Here is a 21381-nt window from a genome sequence, read left to right as displayed (position 1 = left end):
CAACCATCATTCGAATTAGGTTTGTAAACAAGCAGCATTCGAATTACTTGAAAAGTCACGGTTTCAACTCACGGGACTGTCATTCGCAAGAGAAAAAAGAAAATACCAATGACACATATTCAATTGATCAACAAGAAAAGCAGATACCAAATAGTAATGCCAGTGAACGTGGAGTTTGTAACAGGTAATAAACATTATATCGTTGCCATTTCAAACGAGCTGGACATTCGAAAGAAGCACCAACTCAAGATTGAAGATGAAGACACCAAAGAGATTATTTTCCATGTTGAATACAAAATAGAGGATGTTTCATCGCCTGGCGTTCTCGTAAAATCCATGGAAACCATCATAAATTCGAACAAGGTCAAGATCGAGTGCAAGTTTGAAGAATCTTGCTTCTCATTCAAAATATGGGACCTACAGAGAACATTTGAACTTGAACAAAAGCATTTTGGTTGGGAAACTAACTCCTCATCGTCCGTACTGTAGTGTTAGAGTCTTCGGTATTGAAAATACAAAACTTGAATAAAAAATTATTCAAAAACAACATGAGAGATCTGTGGGTCAATGATAAAAAACCTTTGATTGAGGTGGACTACGAAGAGCTGGTTCGGAAGAGGACTCAACCAACGGTGGTATTACAAACGCAGGTTGCGTTGAAAAATGTATTTGATGGGTTGTTGTTGAGGAGACGGGAAGAGCAAGAGAGCGAAGAGGAATTAAAATTTACTCGAATGATTGGTATTTTGAGGTAACTATTGTACATTCATCATACATTCCATTGTAATTCCAGTGGAATAGAATTGATTTCGAAAAACCAGCTCATCAACGATATTACCGCTTATTGCAAGAAGCATACGCTATTATCAGGCGAGAATTTTCTAGTCGGGCTTTGAGCATTATTGAAGTTCCAGCTGATTACGTGAAGCTTCTACGAGAGCCTTTCCAATGCAAAGAAACTAAGAGCCCATTCTATCAAGTACTTTCTTCGGGTCCGAATGTTAAGCTATTGATCGATATTTTAAAGAATATTGGGTTTGAGGATAAGGATGAAGACGAGCCGTCATTGATATTGTTACATTGCTGGAAAGCTAATGCTAAGGAACACATTGTATCATGTAGAGGCCCTCGTCTTGAAGAATTGGAGGCCCTAGATTGTCTTCAAAATGCAAATTCTCAAACCATGATAGGTCCGGTACTAAGCATGTTCCAAGAATGGAGAACTGTCCTTGGAGATCGTGTAGAAAGTAAAAAAATTGAAGGAACCATAGAGGATCAGACGGAACATAACATCAAAATGCTATTCAAAACACCAACACTCGTTACACGAGACAAAAAGGAATATGACACATTGGAGATTTTGCAAAATAAGCCAATCATTGGTTTAGTTTTTGCGCCGTCATGGTGTGTTGGTGTCAAACTTCAAAAACAGCAAGAATACATTGAGAAAGTTGTTAACTTTCACTATGAAACAAAACAGACATATGGCTTGGATTCTTTTGAGATGATAATGGTGGATGGCGAGCAAAACGAGGGTCGCTTGTATGACTACATGAAAAAGAAGCAAATTGGCTTTCTAGCTGTGCCATTTAAAAGTGTCAAGGCAAAACTGTCTCTTTCAAACATTTTCAACCCAAAAAATTCTGTCCCTAGAACCTACATTGTAAATCTAAGAAAAGGAATAGTTCTGGATGAATTTATACATCAACATAACGTGGATATATTGGAAGACTGTTCTATTTATATGGAATGGTTAAAGGACTTACAAGGTTTCTAAAGACGTCATGTATAAATCCATTGTCCTGATTCAAAATCCAGCTGTGTTTCCAAGGATTAATTTTTCGCCAGTTTGTAATAATTTGTGAATGCTTCACATCCATCTCTAATTCGTTGATGACATCCTTCATCTGTGATTACTTGAAATTCAGAAGGTAAACTTTTGAGAGCCCATTCATAAACAAAGTTTGGAATGTATCCATTCATATTTGTTTGCGTGACACAATAAAATTCACACCTCTTTTCGAAATGTTCATGATTGAGTTGCATTGCTTGTTGATACCTACCTTGTCGTCAATTGGTACAATTTTCATTCCTAAATATAAAATATTTCCTCTTATATAAGAACTTGGTGATTCTTTTGGAAATTCATTGACCGACTTGCCAATCATTAAATATGAATTTGTTTTTTCGTCATACTTTTCGGCATTGATGGTGACAAAGTCTCTCGAGCTCACTATCAAGTTTCCTTTCTTTACAATATATTCTATATTCCAATGATTCAACAATAAAACACATATTGTAAGATCACGTACCCACTACTTGATTTTGAGGCTACGAGTCAAAATGTATTTGTCAGCAGTAATTTTAAAACGAATGGTTTGCTTACCTTTCCTTCCACATTAAAAATTGCTAAAATTTCTCTAAAGAAGATTCATTAATAATTAAACAATCGTTCACTCACCTTCCACCATCTCTTTTATCCCATAAATGCCGTCTTTCATAATCTTTCAATAAATCATAAAATATTTGAACTGGATGGTTCACAACCATTCTGAAAAGTTTTTCAGAATTATTAATTCATTGAAAGCGAAAATGACATACTTGTATTTGTGACGAACAGTATCATGAGAATGTTCGGCAGATAAACAATTCTTGCCACCTTCTCCATTAATTTTTTTCCACATGACGGAATGATTGTCTTCAAACAGGAGCTCATAATTTCCTTCGGGATCTTTGAGACATGATCGTTAATACAGAGTCAAGTTGTCAGCTTACCTTCAAGCTCCTTCTCTAAAACGTCATAATCCGAGTGTTCCATCAATGAAAATCCATGCTTTTCGAATTTTTCAAACGAATCATGAACGACATTCTCAAGTTTGGGTCTAACAAATAAATTTTTGGATGATGACGATGAAAACATGGCTCTGTTGGGAACAATGGGCCACAACAATTTCAATATTTTTTTTGTGAAATGAGTTGAAAAATGTGTTTTTTATTTATCACTCCAGCAAGTAAGTGATTGGAATGTCACGAAGTTTAGGGAAGGTAGCATGAGAGGATGAAGTTTGAACATCTCTTTGAGCATTGAGTATCGTTGTATCGACATCAAAGTACTCAATTTCTTTTCGTTGAATACATTCAAGAGCCCATCTTCGTATTTCACCATCAACAGCATCATAAAGATTTTGAATTTTGGTTCGTTTTGTCTTGAAACCGTAGGACAAAGTTGCGAATGGCAACCAACTTCTCCAATAGGTAAATCCAGTGGCTCGATTCAAAAGATTCATCACTGAATAAACGGTGGCTTCACAAATTAAGGATGAGTCTTCTTGTAGTACGTTCGCAATGCCTTCCAAAGTGGGGAATGTGTCTGATTGTCGTAATTCTCGTTTCACACTTTCAAAAATAACCCACCGAATTAATTCGGCAATTAGTTGTTCTGTCTCTGTTTTTCCAAGCTCCTTGATTACTCTAAATTTGGATTGTAAATTCAGACTGTAAATAACAGCAAAGAGAAGTTTAAAGTCTATAGAAGAGTTCTTATTTCGAAGTATATCAATGAGCTTGGGATTTTCCAAACGCTCTCCTGTCACTGGATCAGCAACTTGCCCAAAATCCAAGTAATCTGATTTGCGGTCAAATGACAACCCTATAAATGAATGAAGTATGTTCAAGGGTAATTGATAACAACTACACTTGCCATAAGAGTATTTCCAAGATACCCACGAGTCACTCTTCACTTGTTTGATATCAAGTAAATCTATTTTGAATTTAAATCGATGAATACTATCTTTTTCCTTTTCATTCTCAAGCTCTACACATCTGTTGTCAGCATCTGTAGCTTTAGGATAGAGTAGTTTGTAATATCCTGAAAATGTACTTTCATCAAATGCTACTTTTGTGGCAACACTAGGATCGCTAAAGTAATTCTTCATATCATCCTTACTTGGAAGTGATGGCGCCAGAAATAATACGCTACTCTTGTGTTCATACAAGTTCTCCAAGATGGGTCCATAAACACCAAAATGATGTGCAATATCCATGGCATAAAATTTTCTAATGTCATTCTTATCCTTTGCACAAAATATGATGGGTTTTCCTCTGTACTTGTCAACACAAGAGACAACATGTCGTTGTCCAACGTCTTCTTGGAACGAAATTCCCTTATAAAAATCATAGTCCCAGTAATTAGCTCTTAAATTAAGCAATTGGAAAATATCTGAAAAAGCTTTGAAATCCTCTCTTCTAAAATTGTTGTTTGTGATTAATAATAAATCCGTGGTATCAATCATGGAAGGATTAAAATGAGGAACTGCTTGTACATATTTTTCAATTTTCTGAATAACCTTATCCTTGTAGATCAATTCAACTTCAAATGCTTGATTTTGATAAAATTCGGTACAATATCCGACAATGATTGGATGAGTGTGAAAAGTGAATCCTTCGGCATTAACATTTCCTTGATTTATGATATGCCTTAATTCTGTTTCCACGAAGAATAACTGATCCTTTGTTGTAACTCTATACACAAAAGGATAGAAATTTTTGCTCAGGTTGGATATCGAAAGAACCAAGTCAGAAGAGTCACCTCTTCCCATTTGTTTCAAATAAGAAATGTCAGTAATGGATAAAGGATATTGAACGTTGATATTGCAACCAAGAATGGAATCTGTAAATACACGATCAAAGAGATCGATTTGAGCCTTAACCGATATTACCTTGGACAGTTCATGGGTTTTCAGCGCCAAGTCTGGAGCAATCTTTGCAGAAAGCTTGGCATGAGTGAGTGTAACGGTTTGTTTGGGTCCAATCTCTGGTAGAATATATTGATCATCACTCAAAATAAAACCATTGGAATCAGGTGAAATGTGCAAAATCGCCCCTGCCGGCAGAGGTATGTCACCATCATTGTGTACCTAGCAAAATCACGTTTAAGAATTAAAAGACTCTTATAATGCCCACATACCTTAAATGCAGTCAAGAAAATCTCCTCACCAGGTTCATAAATTCCATCATCATCTACAGCCACAACGTCGAAAGAGAGAAGTCTTGCCGAATAACATTTTTGACCCTCATACATGATTTGATTTGTACGAAAATCTAAAACTCTATAAATTGTGAATCCGTCATTTCCAAATTGAGGATCAAAAGAAACATTTTGAGTTGCTTTTGAGCCTGGGTTTCCAGCTCGTCCTTGTGCTCCACTCTTTACATTTCCATGACCTCCTTTTCCACCCTTACCACCCTCACCAGGTTCTCCTGGGACTCCATTGTATCCAGCTCTACCTCCCTGTGTTTCTGTTTTTACAAGCACCAATAATCTTGGATCATAGGTATTCACGAAAATAATTCCACCATTGCCTCCATTGCCACCGTACGAAGGTCTTCCTCCATCACCTCCATGACCACCGTCACCACCATTGCCACCTTCTTGAATTCCATTGCCACCATTACCTCCGTTGCCACCAGGACCACCATGACCTCCATTTCCTCCGTTACCACCATTGCCACCACATGCTTTAAATAAAACATATTCATTATTCGAATGTAGTGGAAATCGTGAGCATGATGTAAATTGATATTCGTCAATAACAGAGCTATTATATCCATATCTATTAGATTGCGAATAAGCACCTCGGTGAGAATCTCTGGAATATTTAATGACCAGCTCTTTTGGATGTGAAGATCGGTCCATAAGAATATTTAAATTGTCTGCTGAAAAACCGTTTTGAGCATTAAAGGCATCTTCTCCAGCACTTCCATTCTCTCCATTTTCTCCTCGTTCTCCAACAGTTGACCTATCTTTCGATTGACCATTGCGTCCGTGACGACCAGCTCTTCCAGCTCGACCGTTAGTGGCGTTTTGCCCATGACTTCCACTCACATCAACTCGGCCAACAAAAACACGCTCCTTGTCAACTTTACTACGAATTTCTGAAATGTCATTCTGAGTTTCTACACTCGCATGAATGATGTTATATTTAACACTATTAGATGATGGTGTCGCTACATGGATCGGCGTTTGTCGTATAGGCACTGTATTCAAAGATTCCGATAACGTCATACTCAAGCCCAACCTCAGACTGGATTGATCCATATTCAAATCATGTTGTCCACTGCTCCAATCACTAATGGGAGGAGCTGATGATATTTGTGATTGTTGCATCGGATCATCATCATTGTCATGACGATCGTTTGGCAGAATAAAAGATCCTTGTTGCATGATGAGTGTTGCTGATATGTAAATTTTTTGGATCTTTAATTAGAAAAATTTTGGACTTGGAGTGTTTTAATCGAAGTCTTCAACACGTGTTTACCTTTTGGTTCATCAAATTTGATTGGAAGAAGGAAATCAATTTGGATGAATGCTCGCATGAAATCTTGAAAAAAATAGATTTTTTCACTTCTTTGTGTCCAAAACATCTTTCAATGATTTCTTAGAGTAAGCCTTAAGTTGCAATGCTTCTTCTTGTTGCTCCAATTCAATACGATGATCAATTTCTTCCAAGTGATGGTCGAGCAATTTTGAAACTTTGTCATAATTATCGAAAAGTGGAATATTAGGAATGAGTATTTGATCAATGACCTCACCAAGTTGTGGCTCTGGCAACAAACAAAGTTTAGAAATCTTGTTACAAATTTCTTCGAGCTGTTTTGGTGATTGTTCTTCTTTCATTTTGAATAACTGAGTAGTGATGTGAGGTAAATGAAGGGATTTCAAAGAAGGCATGTACAACCTTCCAGAACGAGAAGAATCAAGCTCAAGTCTTTGAGGGCCAACTCCAAACACTAATTCCCACTTTTGCTTGTTGGTTTGACCTGTGCTTACATCCATGAAGAGCGGTACGCCTACATCAGGATCATAATTAAGCAAAGATTCATCCTCAACTTGTTCTTTCTTTTTGGAATGCTGCTTCTTTGATTTTTCTTCTTTTTTCGTGTAATCATTGCCTTGGATTGATGTTTGTTCGAATAATTCAATTAAATCATTTGGTTGAGAGTTCGATTGAGATGTCGTTGCCAGAAAAGCGTCACCACTGTTGTCAGTGCTGCTTCCAATGTTCGAGTAACTTTTCTGCATGGTGCTTAACGGAGGCTGCTCTTCTTCCTGGAGAAATTTAAAAGCTCTACAAAGACTCAAAATGCAAGGATGATCCACGGACACGAGCATGTCTTGATATTTTACATTATATATCAGCTCATTACATGTTGGACAAATACATAATTGATATCTGTTGTTGAATTGCTCGTAATATTTCTGTACAGATATGTACGTTTCAGTCAAGATATCCTTTCCTTTCTTTCCTCTATTATCAGCAAGATCTATCAACTTGACAGTGTTGACAAAATAGGTCCCACAGTTAAAACATTCAAATACAATTCCTATGGGTTTCAAATTCCGATGATGATTCCTTTCCGTTAGTAGAGAAGGCAAATATAAATCAACGTACCCACTTCACGCATTTTGTTTTTATTGTGATTCAATACGGGTTCGTTCGGCTTCTCAATTTACAAATTGATCATCAATCGAAACTTTTAATTGCTCTTGGGTGTAAAAAGTGGCTTCAAAATAAAGAATAGAATGACTCCAATAATGATTAATAAAAAGACAATCACTCCAATGATGATGAGCTTGTTTAAAATCTCTCGTCTAGACATTCTACCGAGAATTCTACCACCTTGTTTAATTTCCGAGTCCACATCGTAGAGCCTGTCACGAGTCTTTTTCATTCTTTCACCTTGTTCTCTCAAGGTAGCGGCAGAATCAATTCCGATTTGTTCAGTTTCATCGAGAATTTGTGAAGCACGAGCAAGTGATTCATTGGATCGTTCCAAAACTTTAGTGGACTCAACCATTCTTTGTCTATAATCATCACTAGCTGCAGGGAGCTCATCCTCATATCCCGAAAATAGAGCGTCTCTGTTTCTAGCATTTTCTGATTTTGATGATTCCAATTCCTTTTGAAGATTGGACAAATCTTGCTTGTATGTTTTTAACTTCTTTTTTAAATTTTCTTTTTCTTGAACATTTACTGTGCTTTGCATTTCCAGATTCATTTGTTTGATGTGTTTGTTGGCTGTATCAAGATCTTTTTCAATCTTTCGGGCAGTTTGCTTTTTGGCATCTCCTGTTTGATTTTTCAAAGCAGCCAACGAACGTTTAATAGAATTAGATGCTTCAAAATATTCATCTTCGTAACTACGAAATAATTCGCTCATTCTTTTGTGATAATGATATCAGATAATAATGGTGATAATGATGATGAAATATGTTGTTTTGTTATCCGAAATCACAATAATTTTCAAACCAAAAAACAGCTGGCAGAGAAATGGGTTATGATTTTAGTTTGTGTGCTCTGATGATCAGATATCGTTTTTGATGAACTCCAAGAAGCCGTTGTTGTTTTTCAAAAAAGTTAGCTGTGGGCAGTGGAGCGACAAAACAAATATCTTTTTTTTCTGTGCTGATGTCTGACCCCAATTTTAGATGAGAGAAAATGTTCTTCTCTAATTGCTTTTCTAATAAAGCTGTCTTCATGCAAGCCATTCCAACAGCTCTCCATGTCGTTTATAATCTTCCAACTCATGTCAATATTACACGTGCCTAATTCTTATTTTTAGGTGAGCACACATATTAAAAATGTCTTCATCGTCCACCACGCAATCTGTGGAGGCCGTTTTTTCTCGAGTCAATTATCCTTATGCTTCTCGTGTTCGGAATGACGTTTACAATCTACTTTCTAACATCCCATTAATTGTTAATGTTGCAAAATTAAACGGAAAAGATACCATGCAATTAACGGTAGGTTGATGAATTGTGATCACATGCTTACAGAATATTTTGTTACTATTTCATTATAATGATAAATAATCTTCCGATGGTATTGTAAATATCAAACAATTTTGCTTGGATAGGAACGATCCCAATGTATTATAAGGGAACCAAATATAATATTCCAATGACATTCTGGATTGTTGAAATGTATCCATATCATCCTCCTTTATGTTTTGTTTCACCAACACCAAATATGGTGATCAAACAAAAACACAAACATGTAAGCGAAACCGGACAATGTTATCTTCCATATCTTTCGGAATGGAATCCATCTTCTTCTGATCTATACGAGTTGGTCAATCAGTTGAGTGCAATTTTTGGATCAGATCCTCCTGTCTATCAAAAATCAGGAACAACACATACCACCACTCCTTCAGGCTCATTCAATAGTCCAATGATGAGTAGTGTCACTAATTATCCTCCTCCATTTCACCCTCCTACAGGAACTGGAGGGATGTCATCCTCGATGTACGGCACCACTTCCACAACAAATCCAACATATGCAACAACAACTCCAACGTACGGAGCAACAACCAACCCTCCTCCATTTGGAACATCATATATTAGTGGTACTACCGTATATGGGGTAAATCCAATGTCGTCATCCATGTATAATTTACCTCCGGTTCCAAGACCTCCAACTGAGAGTGAACTAAAAGAAAAACTTATTGCAAAAGTAAGACAACATTTACAAAATGTCACACTCAAAGAATATGGAGCTAAAATAGAAGCAGAATTTAAAACTCAAAATCAGTTAAGTGCAAGAGAAAAACAATTGGAGGTTATTGAACAGCGTATGAAAACTGAGCTTGAACAAATTGAAAAGGACAAAGAAAATTTATTACAAAAGAAAGCTTCTTTGGAGGAATGGATCAATAACAATGAAAACAAACCAATTGACGTGGATACAATCATCAACCCACAAGACATGCAAAGCAAACAAATTCTGGACCTCACAAGTGAAGACAATGCTATTGATGATGTTATTTATTATTTAGAAAAGAAATTACATGCCAAACAAATTTCTCTCCAGGAATGGCTTGAGCAAATTAGAGAATTGAGCAGACAACAATTTTTCAAGAAAGCTCTCATTAAAAAGATGGCTCAATGCAATTTTTAAGTGAATCCACAATGTCATCTCTTCAATTTTTACCCATCACGAATTTGAAATTAGCCAAATTGCCATTGATCGATGGTGCAACTGTAAAAAAAATGAAAAGATTTTTAGTTCCATTTTGTTTCATCCTTTTCTGTTTGGTGTCCTGGGCCTCCGCGAGTTTGACACTCGGAGCAATGACGAGCTCATCATTTGCTGATGAAAATTGCTCATCATCCATTCAATCTGTACTCATATCCAAAGAGGCATGGCTTGCAGTGAACATTTCCTCATCGTCAACATTTACTGTGAAATTCCAATTCCAGTCCAACAATTATGTTAAAACAAATATCGTGAGCATGGATGGTAACGCTGCAAGCGTCTCTCCTACTGTCTACACAGTTCAACTCAATAGTGCCTATTCCGTTCATGAAGCCGATCAAACTCTGACATTGGGCGACAGTGGAGTTGTGAATCCGTGTGGATTTTGGACAGGTAATTTTACTCCTTGGAGTGAAGAGGCTTCAAACAAGTATTGTAATTATTGGATGGGTTTACTTGGTCGTGGAGCTGTGTATCGAGTCGATTTTGTGAGTGGTTCAAATTGTTCAGAAATTGTGTTGACCAACACAAAGAATTCACAATTTGTGTTGGATATTGTTCCATCTCCTTCAATTAATTCTCAAGTTTGTACGAATTTTGTAACCAGAAATTCATCGGTATGGTGGAAAGATTCCATTCAAGGATACAATTATTATTTGCAATTTAATACTGAGATTGTGAGCACATCTTATGTTTTGGGAAGTTATAAATTGGTATTGGAAAACACAAAAGATTGCAATGGCACACTCACGAGAGCTTATTCAAGTGGACAATTCCAAATTCTTTCAAATTATTCTACCATTTTGACAAAGAAACAATTTTGTTACGATTATTCTCCAACTCCAGGAAAATGCACAAGTTTATGCAAAGATAACATGCTTGATATTATTTATGGATTGTTGAAAACCAACGATAACTGTACTTCATGGAATGTGAATACTTTGGGTTCAACCTATTTCACAGAGAGCAATCCTCCACCTCTTCCATCTCACTTCCCTACTTCATCCTCTCAAGTTCCAAGAGATAATACTCAAATTTTGATTGTAGTTGGTTCAATTGTTGGTTGTTTGGTTGTTTTAGGATTGTTGACACTTATTGCTGTAACCCTTGTTCGCTGTATTAAGAACATGCAACAGAAAAGAAAGTACATTGGTGTTTAATGATGGATCGATTCATGTACACGCAGAGTGTATGAAAACAAATTGTGTTCAATGTTGTCACAAATAAATTTTGATTTCGTTAACATCTCTCAAAGATCTTGAACAAGTCAGGTAAAGATGCAATTTCAACCACAGAGCCATCATTCACCATGTCGTTTGGTGGATTAAACACCAGCTTAATCGAAGGGAAAATAACATGTTCCGTGATCCACTGCAGTCGTTCCTTTGTGTAAATACAAGATGGCACTCCAGATGTTGTTGAATCATTACTCACTTGACTGTTCGAACCTTCTTGTGGCTCTTCGAGTTCATAACTTTCACACAAGCCATAAAAATTGCTCAATTGAATGGAAATACCCTTGATACAACTCAGCTCCTCGAGCCAATCTACTTTTGTGGCCAAATTATAAAAAAAGTCTGGAAGTCTGTGAAGTGGAGGAATATAATTTTCAAGAATATGTGGTAACGCTTCTAGCTTGTCGTCTTCAGTTATCACAATTCCAAAATATGCTTTCAATAGATCTCTGTGAGCTGAAATTTGAGACACCACTTCAGATACAGCAGAGCTATCAATTTCTGTTGCTTTAACAAGCTCTCTAATATCAAGCTTTTTGGGTAAATTAATGTACTTGAATTTGCTTAGCTTGTGAATAATTCTCTGATAGATCAAGTGTTTAGTTGACACGGCCATATTCAATAAAATTAGTTTGTCATTGTATTGAATGAGAGAAAGTCTTGGATTGATCCATCCCACAAAAGTACTTTTTTTCAATAATGTTTTCAATTCTGTGTGCGTGTCTGCGCTTATTTCAGCTTTCAATCTGATGACACTGTCCAACTTGTGGACATCTTCTTCAGTTGAATCATCTTGTTGTGAGTCAATATCTTCTGAAGGAGTTTCCTTTCGTCTAAACAATTGTCAACATGCATATTTTGTGATATTTTAGAAGCAACACAGTTAGGCTCATCAACTTACTTTTTAACAGATGGTTCTGTGTCAGCTGGTGGGTGTTCTGCATCGATGGTTCGTTTCTGAGGAGTAAGATATCGTTCCATTTGTCCTGTTTGATCTGAAGATGATGTTCTGACCTTATTTTTGGGTTGTTCTTTTTGTGTGAACGAGCTAGAAGAGGATGCAGGTACCACAATGTAATCCCCATCTTCATCTTCATTTGACAGAAGTGATGATTTAGATCGTGAAGAAGAAGAGGATGATGGCTGAGTGGATGGGCGTGGTGAGGCAATTTTTTGAGCAATATCAAATACTCTTGATTCGTTAGATCCTAATAGCTTCTTTCTGATTGTTTCTTTCACTTCTTCTATAATTGCTTCTTGATCTAAAAAGAGTATCTCTTTTTTAGTGGGATGCAAGTTGACATCGACTTTTCTTGGATTTAACATGAGACTTAGAAATACAAAGGGATGACCTCCTTTTGGTAAGTAAGGTTCAAAAACGCTAAGAACAGCTCTCTTGAGGTCTCTATGAGATATTAAACGTTCTAAGAAGCAGTCACCATACAGACTTTGGATAGCATGTTAAACTTACTGTTGACAAAGATTATGAATTCTTTTTCTTTTGAGCTAAAATTCACGTTTGTGAAATATGCCTTTCCTGTCAATTCAAGTTTCTCATTCTTGATATCTACGTCCATTATTTCCTTTTCTATTTTGCTGCTAAATAATGTTTTGATATTTTGCTTGACAGTGCTTTTTGTATCTGTATGGAAAATTGGTTTACCATCCAACTGTTAAAACCACATTTTCGGTTTTGTTGAATGCAAGAGTAAATTCATGACTGCATGGATGCCTCTTACCTTTTTGAGAGTAATACTGACTCCTGTATTCAGTAAGGCATAATTTCGAGTAATTTCTGTAATCTTTTTCATCTCTGTACTCTTGTTGATCGCCTCCCTTCTTGTTTTGTTGTCGTAAAAGAGATTTTCTGCTGTGATACAAGTTCCTTTAATACCTGCACTCTTTTTCAGAGCCCCATCTAGGTGACCATTCTTGTATGAAGCTCTTCATAGTTGATTGAATAGATTGTTGAATTTAAATAACACTATTAATCATAACGTACTTAATAGCACATTCTTGTTCTTGTGTTTTGGAAATTATTGTCACGTGCGCACACTGACTAACGCTACTGAGAGCCTCTCCTCTAAATCCGAAAGTGGAAATTGTTTTTAAATCATCATAGGATGTAAGTTTACTTGTCGTGTGCCTCATGCACACAATCTCTAAATCTTTAGCCTATGATGATCAAATTAGTCGTTTCGGAATTATTGAAATTATATTATTATTATTCAGAAAATATCAAATTTCAATCATTTCAATATAACGTTATTTCCACGATGATGATCATTATGATAACATACTCCAATACCACATCCATTATCTTTAATTTTAAAACATTTTAATCCAGCATCATCGGAAACTTCAATCGTGATCGAATCCGCACCAGCATCCAATGAATTTTCTAACAACTCTTTGATTGCATTGGAAGGTCCAATAATGACCTCACCAGCAGCAATTTTAGCAATTACTTCCTCCGAGAGAGGTTTTATTTTGCCATCCGATGATGTTTTGTTCGTTGAATCGCTTGAAGATGCCTGTAACATTTTTTTCCAGTGTTTCCTTGATAGTGGTGGAAATCAATGCCTTCCAAAACCTGTGAACAGAAAAAACACAGTCAGGGACTGGAGTTTCAAAGCTATCAACAACAAGGCATGTGAACAACTGAATGACAGGCAAACTGTCAACTGCCATTTCGGATGAAATTTTGAAGCACAAACAAAAAAAAATGGGCAACAAAGGAAGTACACCCTCATCGTCTTCTCAAGTAACAAGCAAGAACTTCAAATGGCTCTCTCAGCAATACAAGCTCAAAGATGAAGCGCTAACAACTCAAATTACTTCCATTTTAGGATCAACAAATTATTTGAATTATCACGAGAAACATCACGAGCATGCATTGTGTGAATGGATGAGTAAACTCTTTCACGATACTCTCAAATACAATCGTTTGGATATTTCCAAATTGACATTGTCGAGTTTTGAAAAGATTTTCCAGAAATTCGATCGACCAAAGAATTCCTATGTGACCAATGAATGTAAAGAAATTGTTGTGAAATTGTTAAATGCAGTGATTCCTCTATTTATTGAAAAGAACAAAATAACGTTGAAAGAATTAACTTTTTTTAATTTAGATTTATGTGGTATTTTCCCTGGAGATGGATTTGAAATTTTTCATGCTTTGGATCGATTCCATTTATTACATCTCATTGAAGAGTTGGATGTTAGTGTCAATAATTTTGAGAAAGTGGATGAGTCTTGTCTTATCAAGATGTCTAATAATGGTACTTCAAAACTCAAAAGATTGACATTCAGTGGAAATTCACTACAAGATCTGAATGTGAATGAATCAAATATTGAAAAGATTACATTTCCAAACTTGACATCACTCTATCTCCATAATAATATCAATCTCAACAGTTTTCCAAAATGGGTGTGTTATCAACAGAGTGTTCATACTCTCAAAATGTATGAATGTCAAATTGAAGGTCTCATTCCAAAAGAATTATTCATTCATATGCGAGAATTATTGACTTTGGATTTGGCAAGAAATGCTATTGAAGGATTTGAAGACCTGTCATTCGAAGAAGAACATTCATCATCTTTACGGAATTTAAAAATCAAGGAATTGAATCTACACTCGAACAAGATCTCTGTTCTTCCTTCATCAATTTTCAATGCCTCTGTATTGAGTTGTTTACAAGATTTATTCCTTTCTCATAACTCTATTACTGAAATTCCTGACTCGATAGGTGATTTACCACTTTTGAAGAGTCTCATACTCGATAACAATCACATTTCACAAATTCCTTACTCTATTTCTAAACTTAAACATTTGACAGAATTGGATCTCAATCATAATAGAATTTCTGAATTTCCTGATGCATTATTAGAATTGGAATCACTGCATTCTCTCGATATTTCAAGCAATTTATTGAATACAATACCTCTTGATGTTTCTAAATGGAGCAAACTTGCAAGTTTGAACACACTCTCTCTTGCTTGTAATCGTATCAAAGAATTACCAAAGAATTGGATTAGTGACAAGTGTCTTTGCAATTTACAGAAATTGAATTGTGGATTTAATCAAATTCCATCCTTTGACATATTTGAGAGTTGGCCAAGTTGCAAATTGACACAACTCATTCTCTCTGGTAATCGAATTTGTGAAATTCCTGAAAATTTTATTGAGACTGTGAAAAACAAATTAAGAGTTTTGTATTTGGTCATAACAATATTTCTGAAATCGTTGATTTCACACCATGTACATCACTCGTACATCTCAGTCTATGTTACAATTCGATTCATGAAACATTTGAACAAGTATTACCAAGACTCTTTTCCAATACTACTCTTCAATATTTAGATTTAGAAGGAAACTATTTGGAATTTAATCCAGAGAAAGAAGGAGGTGAATCCAATACTGTCAACAACACCAGTGATAGTCACTCTTCCCTGAACGACTATATGAATCGTAAAATTGCTGAATTGAGACCCAAAGATGACAACAATTTCAAAGAACTCAAAATTCTTCCTCAATTCCCATGGATTCAAAATGAGGAGTGCAACAAGATTTCTCCTCATCTGTTTTCATGGAACAACACTTCACAACTGTCCTATTGTAATGGCACTTTTCGTCCCGATATGGAAGATGCTCATCTCATTGAAGAAGGACAAGTTGTGAAAATTTCTGACCAACTCGAATGTTCCTTTTCAGTGTATGGAATTTTTGATGGTCATGCAGGAAATAACGTTTCAGAATGGATGGCACAACATTTCACATCTATTTGTAAATATTCTCTCAAGAATGTACTTTATGATTGGAATTCCAATACGACCGCTCATGAATTGGAAGATGAAATTTTACAAATTCTAAAGAAATGGATGGCACAATCATTAATACTTGCTGATGAAACATGTCGTGAGAAGAATTCACATCTCTTTAAGGATGGCTGTACTGCTGTGGTGTTTGCACTCTTGACACTCTCTTGTTGTCCGAACCAACGTTTTGCTATTTTTGGTAATGTTGGAGATGCAAGAGCCATCATGGGAACTGTTTTTTTATCCAAAGAAGAACAAGATCCAATGAAACATCATGACCTGAATATTCATTCCTCTTTAGAAAATCACAATTCCCAAAATGATTATCTGATTGAATTTGAACTGAATCGAATGACACATGATCACAAACCCACAGGTGATCCTTCTGAAATTTTACGAATTCGAAATTGTGGAGGATATGTCATTAATTCTCGAACCATGGGTACCTATGGTGTTGCAAGAGCATTGGGTGATTGGGAGAGTCGACCTTTTCTCTCCAATGAACCCTATGTGAATGGATGTGTTTTAGAACAATATGTGGATTCATTACAAGATGATGATACGATCAATCAACCATTGAAATGGTTCAATCATTCCATTGAATCCAACGAAACCATGAATAATAGTCCTTGTACGAATATTAATTCAACAACCAACACGATTGAAAAACAAATCGTAATTTTGGGATGTGATGGTGTATGGGATGTGTTGAGTGATCAGGATGCTTTTGAAATGGCAGCCATGACAGCTTATTCCAATTGGAATCATCATAATGTCAAGAGTAATCATGAGAATTCGAATAAGGTATCTTGTGTGATTCGAGATTTTGCTCATTCAGCAGGAAGTACAGATAATATTTCAGCCATGGTTATTTGGTTGTAAAAATCAGTGTCGTCTTGTGATGAGACTGTAAAAACACATGAACGCTTGGAGAATCATGGTTCGGCTGTGTGATTGGCGATCGGAAATTGCAAATAAAAGACAACTCAAAAAATGTCTCTAGACTATTCATCACCTCCCATTCAAGTCACTTGTCATGAATTGTTAATTCCTCCAAATACAGAGACTGTGACTGTCTCTCCAATTTCACAACCTCTTCCACCACTTGCAAACAATCATTTACGAATTCGTGTCAAATACGGAGCACTCAATTTTGCAGATGTTTTACAAGTCGGAGGAAAATATCAAGAAAAACGTTTACCTCCCTTCATTCCAGGATCAGAAATTGCAGGTGTTGTGTGTGAAATTAATTCTTCCAATGAAGTGAATCATCATTCTTTTCAAATTGGAGATCAAGTCCTATTATTGGCTCAAAAAGATGGATGGCAATCATTCATTGACATTCCCATTCAATATCCTGCAATGATTCGAGTACCCAAGTCCATTGATTTAAAAAAAGCAGCTGGATTATTTGTGGCTTTTTCAACTTCACATGTGGCTCTCACTCATCCAAGACATGGAAATTTACAAAAGTGCAAGTTGGAACTTGACTCTAAAGAACAAGTTGCAATGATGAAACAAACAATGACACATTCAGAACAAACCATGAAGCATACAACAAATCAACAGACACAATCAGAACAAGTTGCAATGAAACAAACCATGAAGAAGAGAAAAATTGTGCTCGTATTAGGTGCTAGTGGAGGTGTCGGCCTCGCTGCATGTCAAATTGCAAAAGCTCTTGGTGCCATTGTCATTGCTGCTTGTAGTTCCGACGAAAAGTGTCAATTATGCAAAGAAAAGGCACACGCAGATCATGTCATTAATTATGAAGCAAACAAAAAGGATTGGTTCAAAACAGTTCTCACTGATTTTACCAATGGAAAGGGATGTGATATTATTTATGATCCTGTTGGAGGTGATTTGGGAATGCAAAGTTTGAAATGTATGGCATGGGGAGGTGTTTGGTTAGTGATTGGATTTGCTACTTCACACATTCCTCAAATTCCAGCAAATATTTTACTCGTCAAGAATTGCAGTGCAAGTGGAGTGTATTGGGGAAGTTACATGAAACATGAACCACAAGTGATTCAACACAGTATGAAGGAATTATTTGAAATGATGACCCGAGGTGAAATTGATCCATTTATTAGTCATGTGTATCCAGTAGAGCATGTAGTGAAAGCCATGAACGATATGCTTCAAAGAAAGACTATTGGAAGAGTCTTGTTGTCGTTTGATGAGAACGAACGATTGTCGAAAATGTGAGAGAGAATATTTCCAAAATGCTTCAAGAACTCTTTGAACATTGCTGTTTTGACGCTAAAAAATACAATCTTAATGTTCCTTAAAGAAACAAGCTCTTTGAAAATTGACCATCTCCGCCGTCGAACCCTTCTTTGTGTCGTCCAACGCCTTGAGAATAAAAAATCTAAAATATTTTTAAATGTCAAAATTTATTATCTTCTAAATTAGCAAATCGATTTTCATCATCAATTCATTGATTCAAACATCTAGGAATGATGAAATCATTGAAAGCAGCGTACTCTAATTAATGGCAGGGCATTTTGGACCTATATATTCCATTCAACAAGTTTCATCATTACAAGTATCATTGGCAACAGCAAATCATACATGCCAACAACAAGTCATCATAGAACAAAATCATTGTTGTATCAAAATAACAGTATAACACAGTCGGTCGCAAACAAAAATTCCAAAACTAAACCCAACACTTACCTTGACCAATCATAGAAACGACGAGAGCAACGATAAGACCGTAAAGTCCAAGAGCCTCACCGAAAATGAGAATCAAAATCAAACCGACGAACACTCTTTGTTGTTTACCATAAGCACGAACACCAGCATCACCAACAACACCAATAGAAAGACCAGCAGCCAATGAAGACAAACCACAAGCCAAACCAGAAGCCAAGTGAGAATATCCAGAGTATGAGCTGTATCCGTTCTTGACGTTAATGGAACCAGCAATAATGATAGAAACGATCAAACCGTAAATACCCAAGATACCAGCCATGATAACTGGAACAATACCCTTCATGACAAGTCTGTGGTCCATAATACCCAAGTGAGCAACACCAACACCAGCCTTTGCTGAACCGTAGGCAGAACCCAAGTTGGCAAAGATGAGAGCAGAAGCGCAACCCATCATACCGAAGAAAGCAGCAGAAGCAGAGCAGAAAGGATCACCTGCGGTGAGGTCGAGGAGTGGAGTGAACATCTTATTGTTGCAGAGTTTGAGATATTTTTTTGTTTTGCAATTTTTTTAAAAATTTTAAATTTTTAAAAAATTGTTTGTCGAACCCATTTTGTAAATCCCTACGAAATGGATAATATGACCGGAGATGAATGGAATCGGAGCAAATGGGTAACGCATCAAAACGAAATGAATTGAGGTATTGCTTGTTCTAAATTCTGTAAACTCTGGCAGGTTGTCACTATGCTTAGCCGAGTGATATCTTGTTCTCTCCAAAAGGTGTGTTGGAGATGACTTTTTCTACAACAAGATATCCATTCCATTTAACATTTATCTTTTTTAATTTAACCAGGTTAGAATTGCTTTGTTGAACAACACCAACGTGTTTCCTATTCTCAACTTGTACGACATATAACTTTGAAACCAGTGAGCTCGAACGATCTCCTCGATTTCCTGATGGAAATCGAGATGCAGAGTCCGTACAGACAAGCAAAAAAGCAAACTGAGAATTTCAGGGGTGTTGCCTTAAACATCCACTCACACACAATTCGTTAATGTTTTGAGAGATGAACCTCAAGCAGAAAAAGGAATCGCTTCCCTCGATCATCTCCAAGAACCACTCAACATGTCAATCATCAAATGAAAAACGAACAAAAAAATTCCAGTTCAACTCATCACAGACAAACATCCCTCCACCATCATCATCATCACTCGTTGATAGCAACCCTCTCAACAACTCATCATTTAACAACATCTGAACAACAACAACAACTTGATCATTAAAATGCAGAACAATACATCTATTATGAAAGCTCGTCTCAATGAAGAGAAGGAGAAAGATCCAGAGGTGAGTAAATGATATTGTCATTTGATGATGACTTATACCTTTTTTCATAACAATAATAACAATACATTGTGTGTGAACATTATCAACGAAATCAAACATGGTGCTCAACTTGTATTATCCACTCGCTTTGGATTTCATTTTTGAAATTGTAACGTCGACAATACACAATGATGGTCGTTCAACATGGTGTTATATGGTGTTTTGCAATTGATTACAATTTTTGACGTGAATGATATTTGGCATCTACATCTGTGGTAATTTGTATAATAACCATCATCGGGTTCCAATGAATGAACATTCATTTGGTGATGATTGTGTGTTTGATTTGTTCAACATGGTAATGGCAATGATCATCATGTGTCTCATTCCCATCATTCCCAAATCAAAATATCACGTGTGTAATCGTGACGACGACTACGACGAATGGAATTTGGATCACTTGTTGGTGCTATATGATGGAATCATTTCATCCACTGAATTGCGTGTTTTGTGTGCTCTCAACAATCTTGTGATACTTGTATCCTTCCTCTCGAACACAATCATGATTTTCGAATATTGTGTAATGACTGTCTCTTTCTCAAATGTGTCTTGATTCTCTCTCTCTCACACACACACACATGATGGTATATCACTACTCTTTTTGATGATAACATTAACAACATGATGATTGGAAAACACTCTAGTTCCTGAAAAGAGCCATCTGTGTGTTAGAACTTCCATTCGTTGTGGATGAACAACAAGTGGGTAACTTTTTCAAAAAGTGTGATGGAGGAGTGAAACGATTGGAAATTATTCGATCTGGAGCTCTCGTATTCTCAGCTGCTTTTGTTGAATTTAACAAACAAAAAGGAAAAAAGAAAGCCATAGAACTCTCGGAGAAAGTTGGACAAGAATATGATGTGATAATATTGAGTGCTGAGGACTTTCTTGAAGATAAAATTCCAACGAGAAGAGAAGTGAGCAAGACACCACAAAGCAAGTCACAAAATGGTGCTGGTGGTCCTTGTAAGAATCAATAAGAGAGAGCACACAATGAGAATTCTTATGGAATTCATTATTAGTTTATTGTGAGAGAGAGAAGAATTGTGTGATATCATTTCCCATGATGATGACAATGATGATATTAACATTGATAATGGAGCGCTTATTCTCTCTTGCAATATTTGGAATCACAAACCAACAACAACAACCCTCTCTTATTATTCCTCTATTGACATTCTTTCCTCCTTCTTCCTTTCCTCTCTTTGGCAACAGTTTTTATATGAATGACTTCTCTTTTCTAGCACAGTG

General features: G+C 36.3%; 12 protein-coding genes across 12 annotated transcripts; 6 read left to right on the top strand and 6 right to left on the bottom strand.

Moving 5' to 3' along the window:
- Positions 1-548: 548 nt before the first annotated feature.
- On the top strand, positions 549-1777 carry C9374_010280 (uncharacterized protein; the record flags this gene model as incomplete). Its single annotated transcript, XM_044685807.1, has 2 exons — positions 549-751; positions 802-1777. The coding sequence occupies 2 exons, from the start codon at positions 549-551 to the stop codon at positions 1775-1777; spliced, it is 1179 nt and encodes a 392-aa protein (XP_044544080.1).
- Positions 1778-1833: 56 nt separating this feature from the next.
- On the bottom strand, positions 1834-2920 carry C9374_010279 (uncharacterized protein; the record flags this gene model as incomplete). Its single annotated transcript, XM_044685805.1, has 7 exons — positions 1834-2016; positions 2064-2263; positions 2313-2331; positions 2387-2420; positions 2462-2551; positions 2602-2731; positions 2776-2920. 7 exons carry the CDS (start codon positions 2918-2920, stop codon positions 1834-1836), a joined length of 801 nt encoding a protein of 266 aa, XP_044544079.1.
- Positions 2921-2999: 79 nt separating this feature from the next.
- On the bottom strand, positions 3000-6223 carry C9374_010278 (uncharacterized protein; the record flags this gene model as incomplete). Its single annotated transcript, XM_044685804.1, has 2 exons — positions 3000-4916; positions 4967-6223. 2 exons carry the CDS (start codon positions 6221-6223, stop codon positions 3000-3002), a joined length of 3174 nt encoding a protein of 1057 aa, XP_044544078.1.
- A 177-nt stretch (positions 6224-6400) lies between these two features.
- Positions 6401-7464, bottom strand: C9374_010277 (uncharacterized protein; the record flags this gene model as incomplete). The annotated part of the gene is made up of 2 exons (XM_044685803.1): positions 6401-7383; positions 7452-7464. The coding sequence occupies 2 exons, from the start codon at positions 7462-7464 to the stop codon at positions 6401-6403; spliced, it is 996 nt and encodes a 331-aa protein (XP_044544077.1).
- A 72-nt stretch (positions 7465-7536) lies between these two features.
- On the bottom strand, positions 7537-8220 carry C9374_010276 (uncharacterized protein; the record flags this gene model as incomplete). The annotated part of the gene is made up of 1 exon (XM_044685802.1): positions 7537-8220. The coding sequence occupies one exon, from the start codon at positions 8218-8220 to the stop codon at positions 7537-7539; it is 684 nt and encodes a 227-aa protein (XP_044544076.1).
- A 421-nt stretch (positions 8221-8641) lies between these two features.
- C9374_010275 (uncharacterized protein) lies at positions 8642-9956 on the top strand (the record flags this gene model as incomplete). Its single annotated transcript, XM_044685801.1, has 2 exons — positions 8642-8803; positions 8940-9956. 2 exons carry the CDS (start codon positions 8642-8644, stop codon positions 9954-9956), a joined length of 1179 nt encoding a protein of 392 aa, XP_044544075.1.
- A 92-nt stretch (positions 9957-10048) lies between these two features.
- On the top strand, positions 10049-11194 carry C9374_010274 (uncharacterized protein; the record flags this gene model as incomplete). The annotated part of the gene is made up of 1 exon (XM_044685800.1): positions 10049-11194. The coding sequence occupies one exon, from the start codon at positions 10049-10051 to the stop codon at positions 11192-11194; it is 1146 nt and encodes a 381-aa protein (XP_044544074.1).
- A 79-nt stretch (positions 11195-11273) lies between these two features.
- On the bottom strand, positions 11274-13812 carry C9374_010273 (uncharacterized protein; the record flags this gene model as incomplete). Its single annotated transcript, XM_044685799.1, has 6 exons — positions 11274-12102; positions 12171-12693; positions 12741-12939; positions 13009-13213; positions 13272-13444; positions 13570-13812. The coding sequence occupies 6 exons, from the start codon at positions 13810-13812 to the stop codon at positions 11274-11276; spliced, it is 2172 nt and encodes a 723-aa protein (XP_044544073.1).
- A 182-nt stretch (positions 13813-13994) lies between these two features.
- Positions 13995-16969, top strand: C9374_010272 (uncharacterized protein; the record flags this gene model as incomplete). The annotated part of the gene is made up of 2 exons (XM_044685798.1): positions 13995-15484; positions 15553-16969. The coding sequence occupies 2 exons, from the start codon at positions 13995-13997 to the stop codon at positions 16967-16969; spliced, it is 2907 nt and encodes a 968-aa protein (XP_044544072.1).
- A 111-nt stretch (positions 16970-17080) lies between these two features.
- C9374_010271 (uncharacterized protein) lies at positions 17081-18295 on the top strand (the record flags this gene model as incomplete). Its single annotated transcript, XM_044685797.1, has 1 exon — positions 17081-18295. The coding sequence occupies one exon, from the start codon at positions 17081-17083 to the stop codon at positions 18293-18295; it is 1215 nt and encodes a 404-aa protein (XP_044544071.1).
- Positions 18296-18574: 279 nt separating this feature from the next.
- C9374_010270 (uncharacterized protein) lies at positions 18575-19268 on the bottom strand (the record flags this gene model as incomplete). The annotated part of the gene is made up of 2 exons (XM_044685796.1): positions 18575-18600; positions 18767-19268. The coding sequence occupies 2 exons, from the start codon at positions 19266-19268 to the stop codon at positions 18575-18577; spliced, it is 528 nt and encodes a 175-aa protein (XP_044544070.1).
- Positions 19269-20028: 760 nt separating this feature from the next.
- Positions 20029-21110, top strand: C9374_010269 (uncharacterized protein; the record flags this gene model as incomplete). The annotated part of the gene is made up of 2 exons (XM_044685794.1): positions 20029-20091; positions 20775-21110. The coding sequence occupies 2 exons, from the start codon at positions 20029-20031 to the stop codon at positions 21108-21110; spliced, it is 399 nt and encodes a 132-aa protein (XP_044544069.1).
- Between the last annotated feature and the right edge of the window lie 271 nt (positions 21111-21381).

This window comes from Naegleria lovaniensis (genome assembly GCF_003324165.1).
Source record: "Naegleria lovaniensis strain ATCC 30569 chromosome Unknown tig042, whole genome shotgun sequence".
In the NCBI taxonomy this organism is placed as follows: domain Eukaryota; phylum Heterolobosea; class Eutetramitea; order Acrasida; family Naegleriidae; genus Naegleria; species Naegleria lovaniensis.
This window is presented reverse-complemented; position numbering and strand designations above follow the sequence as displayed.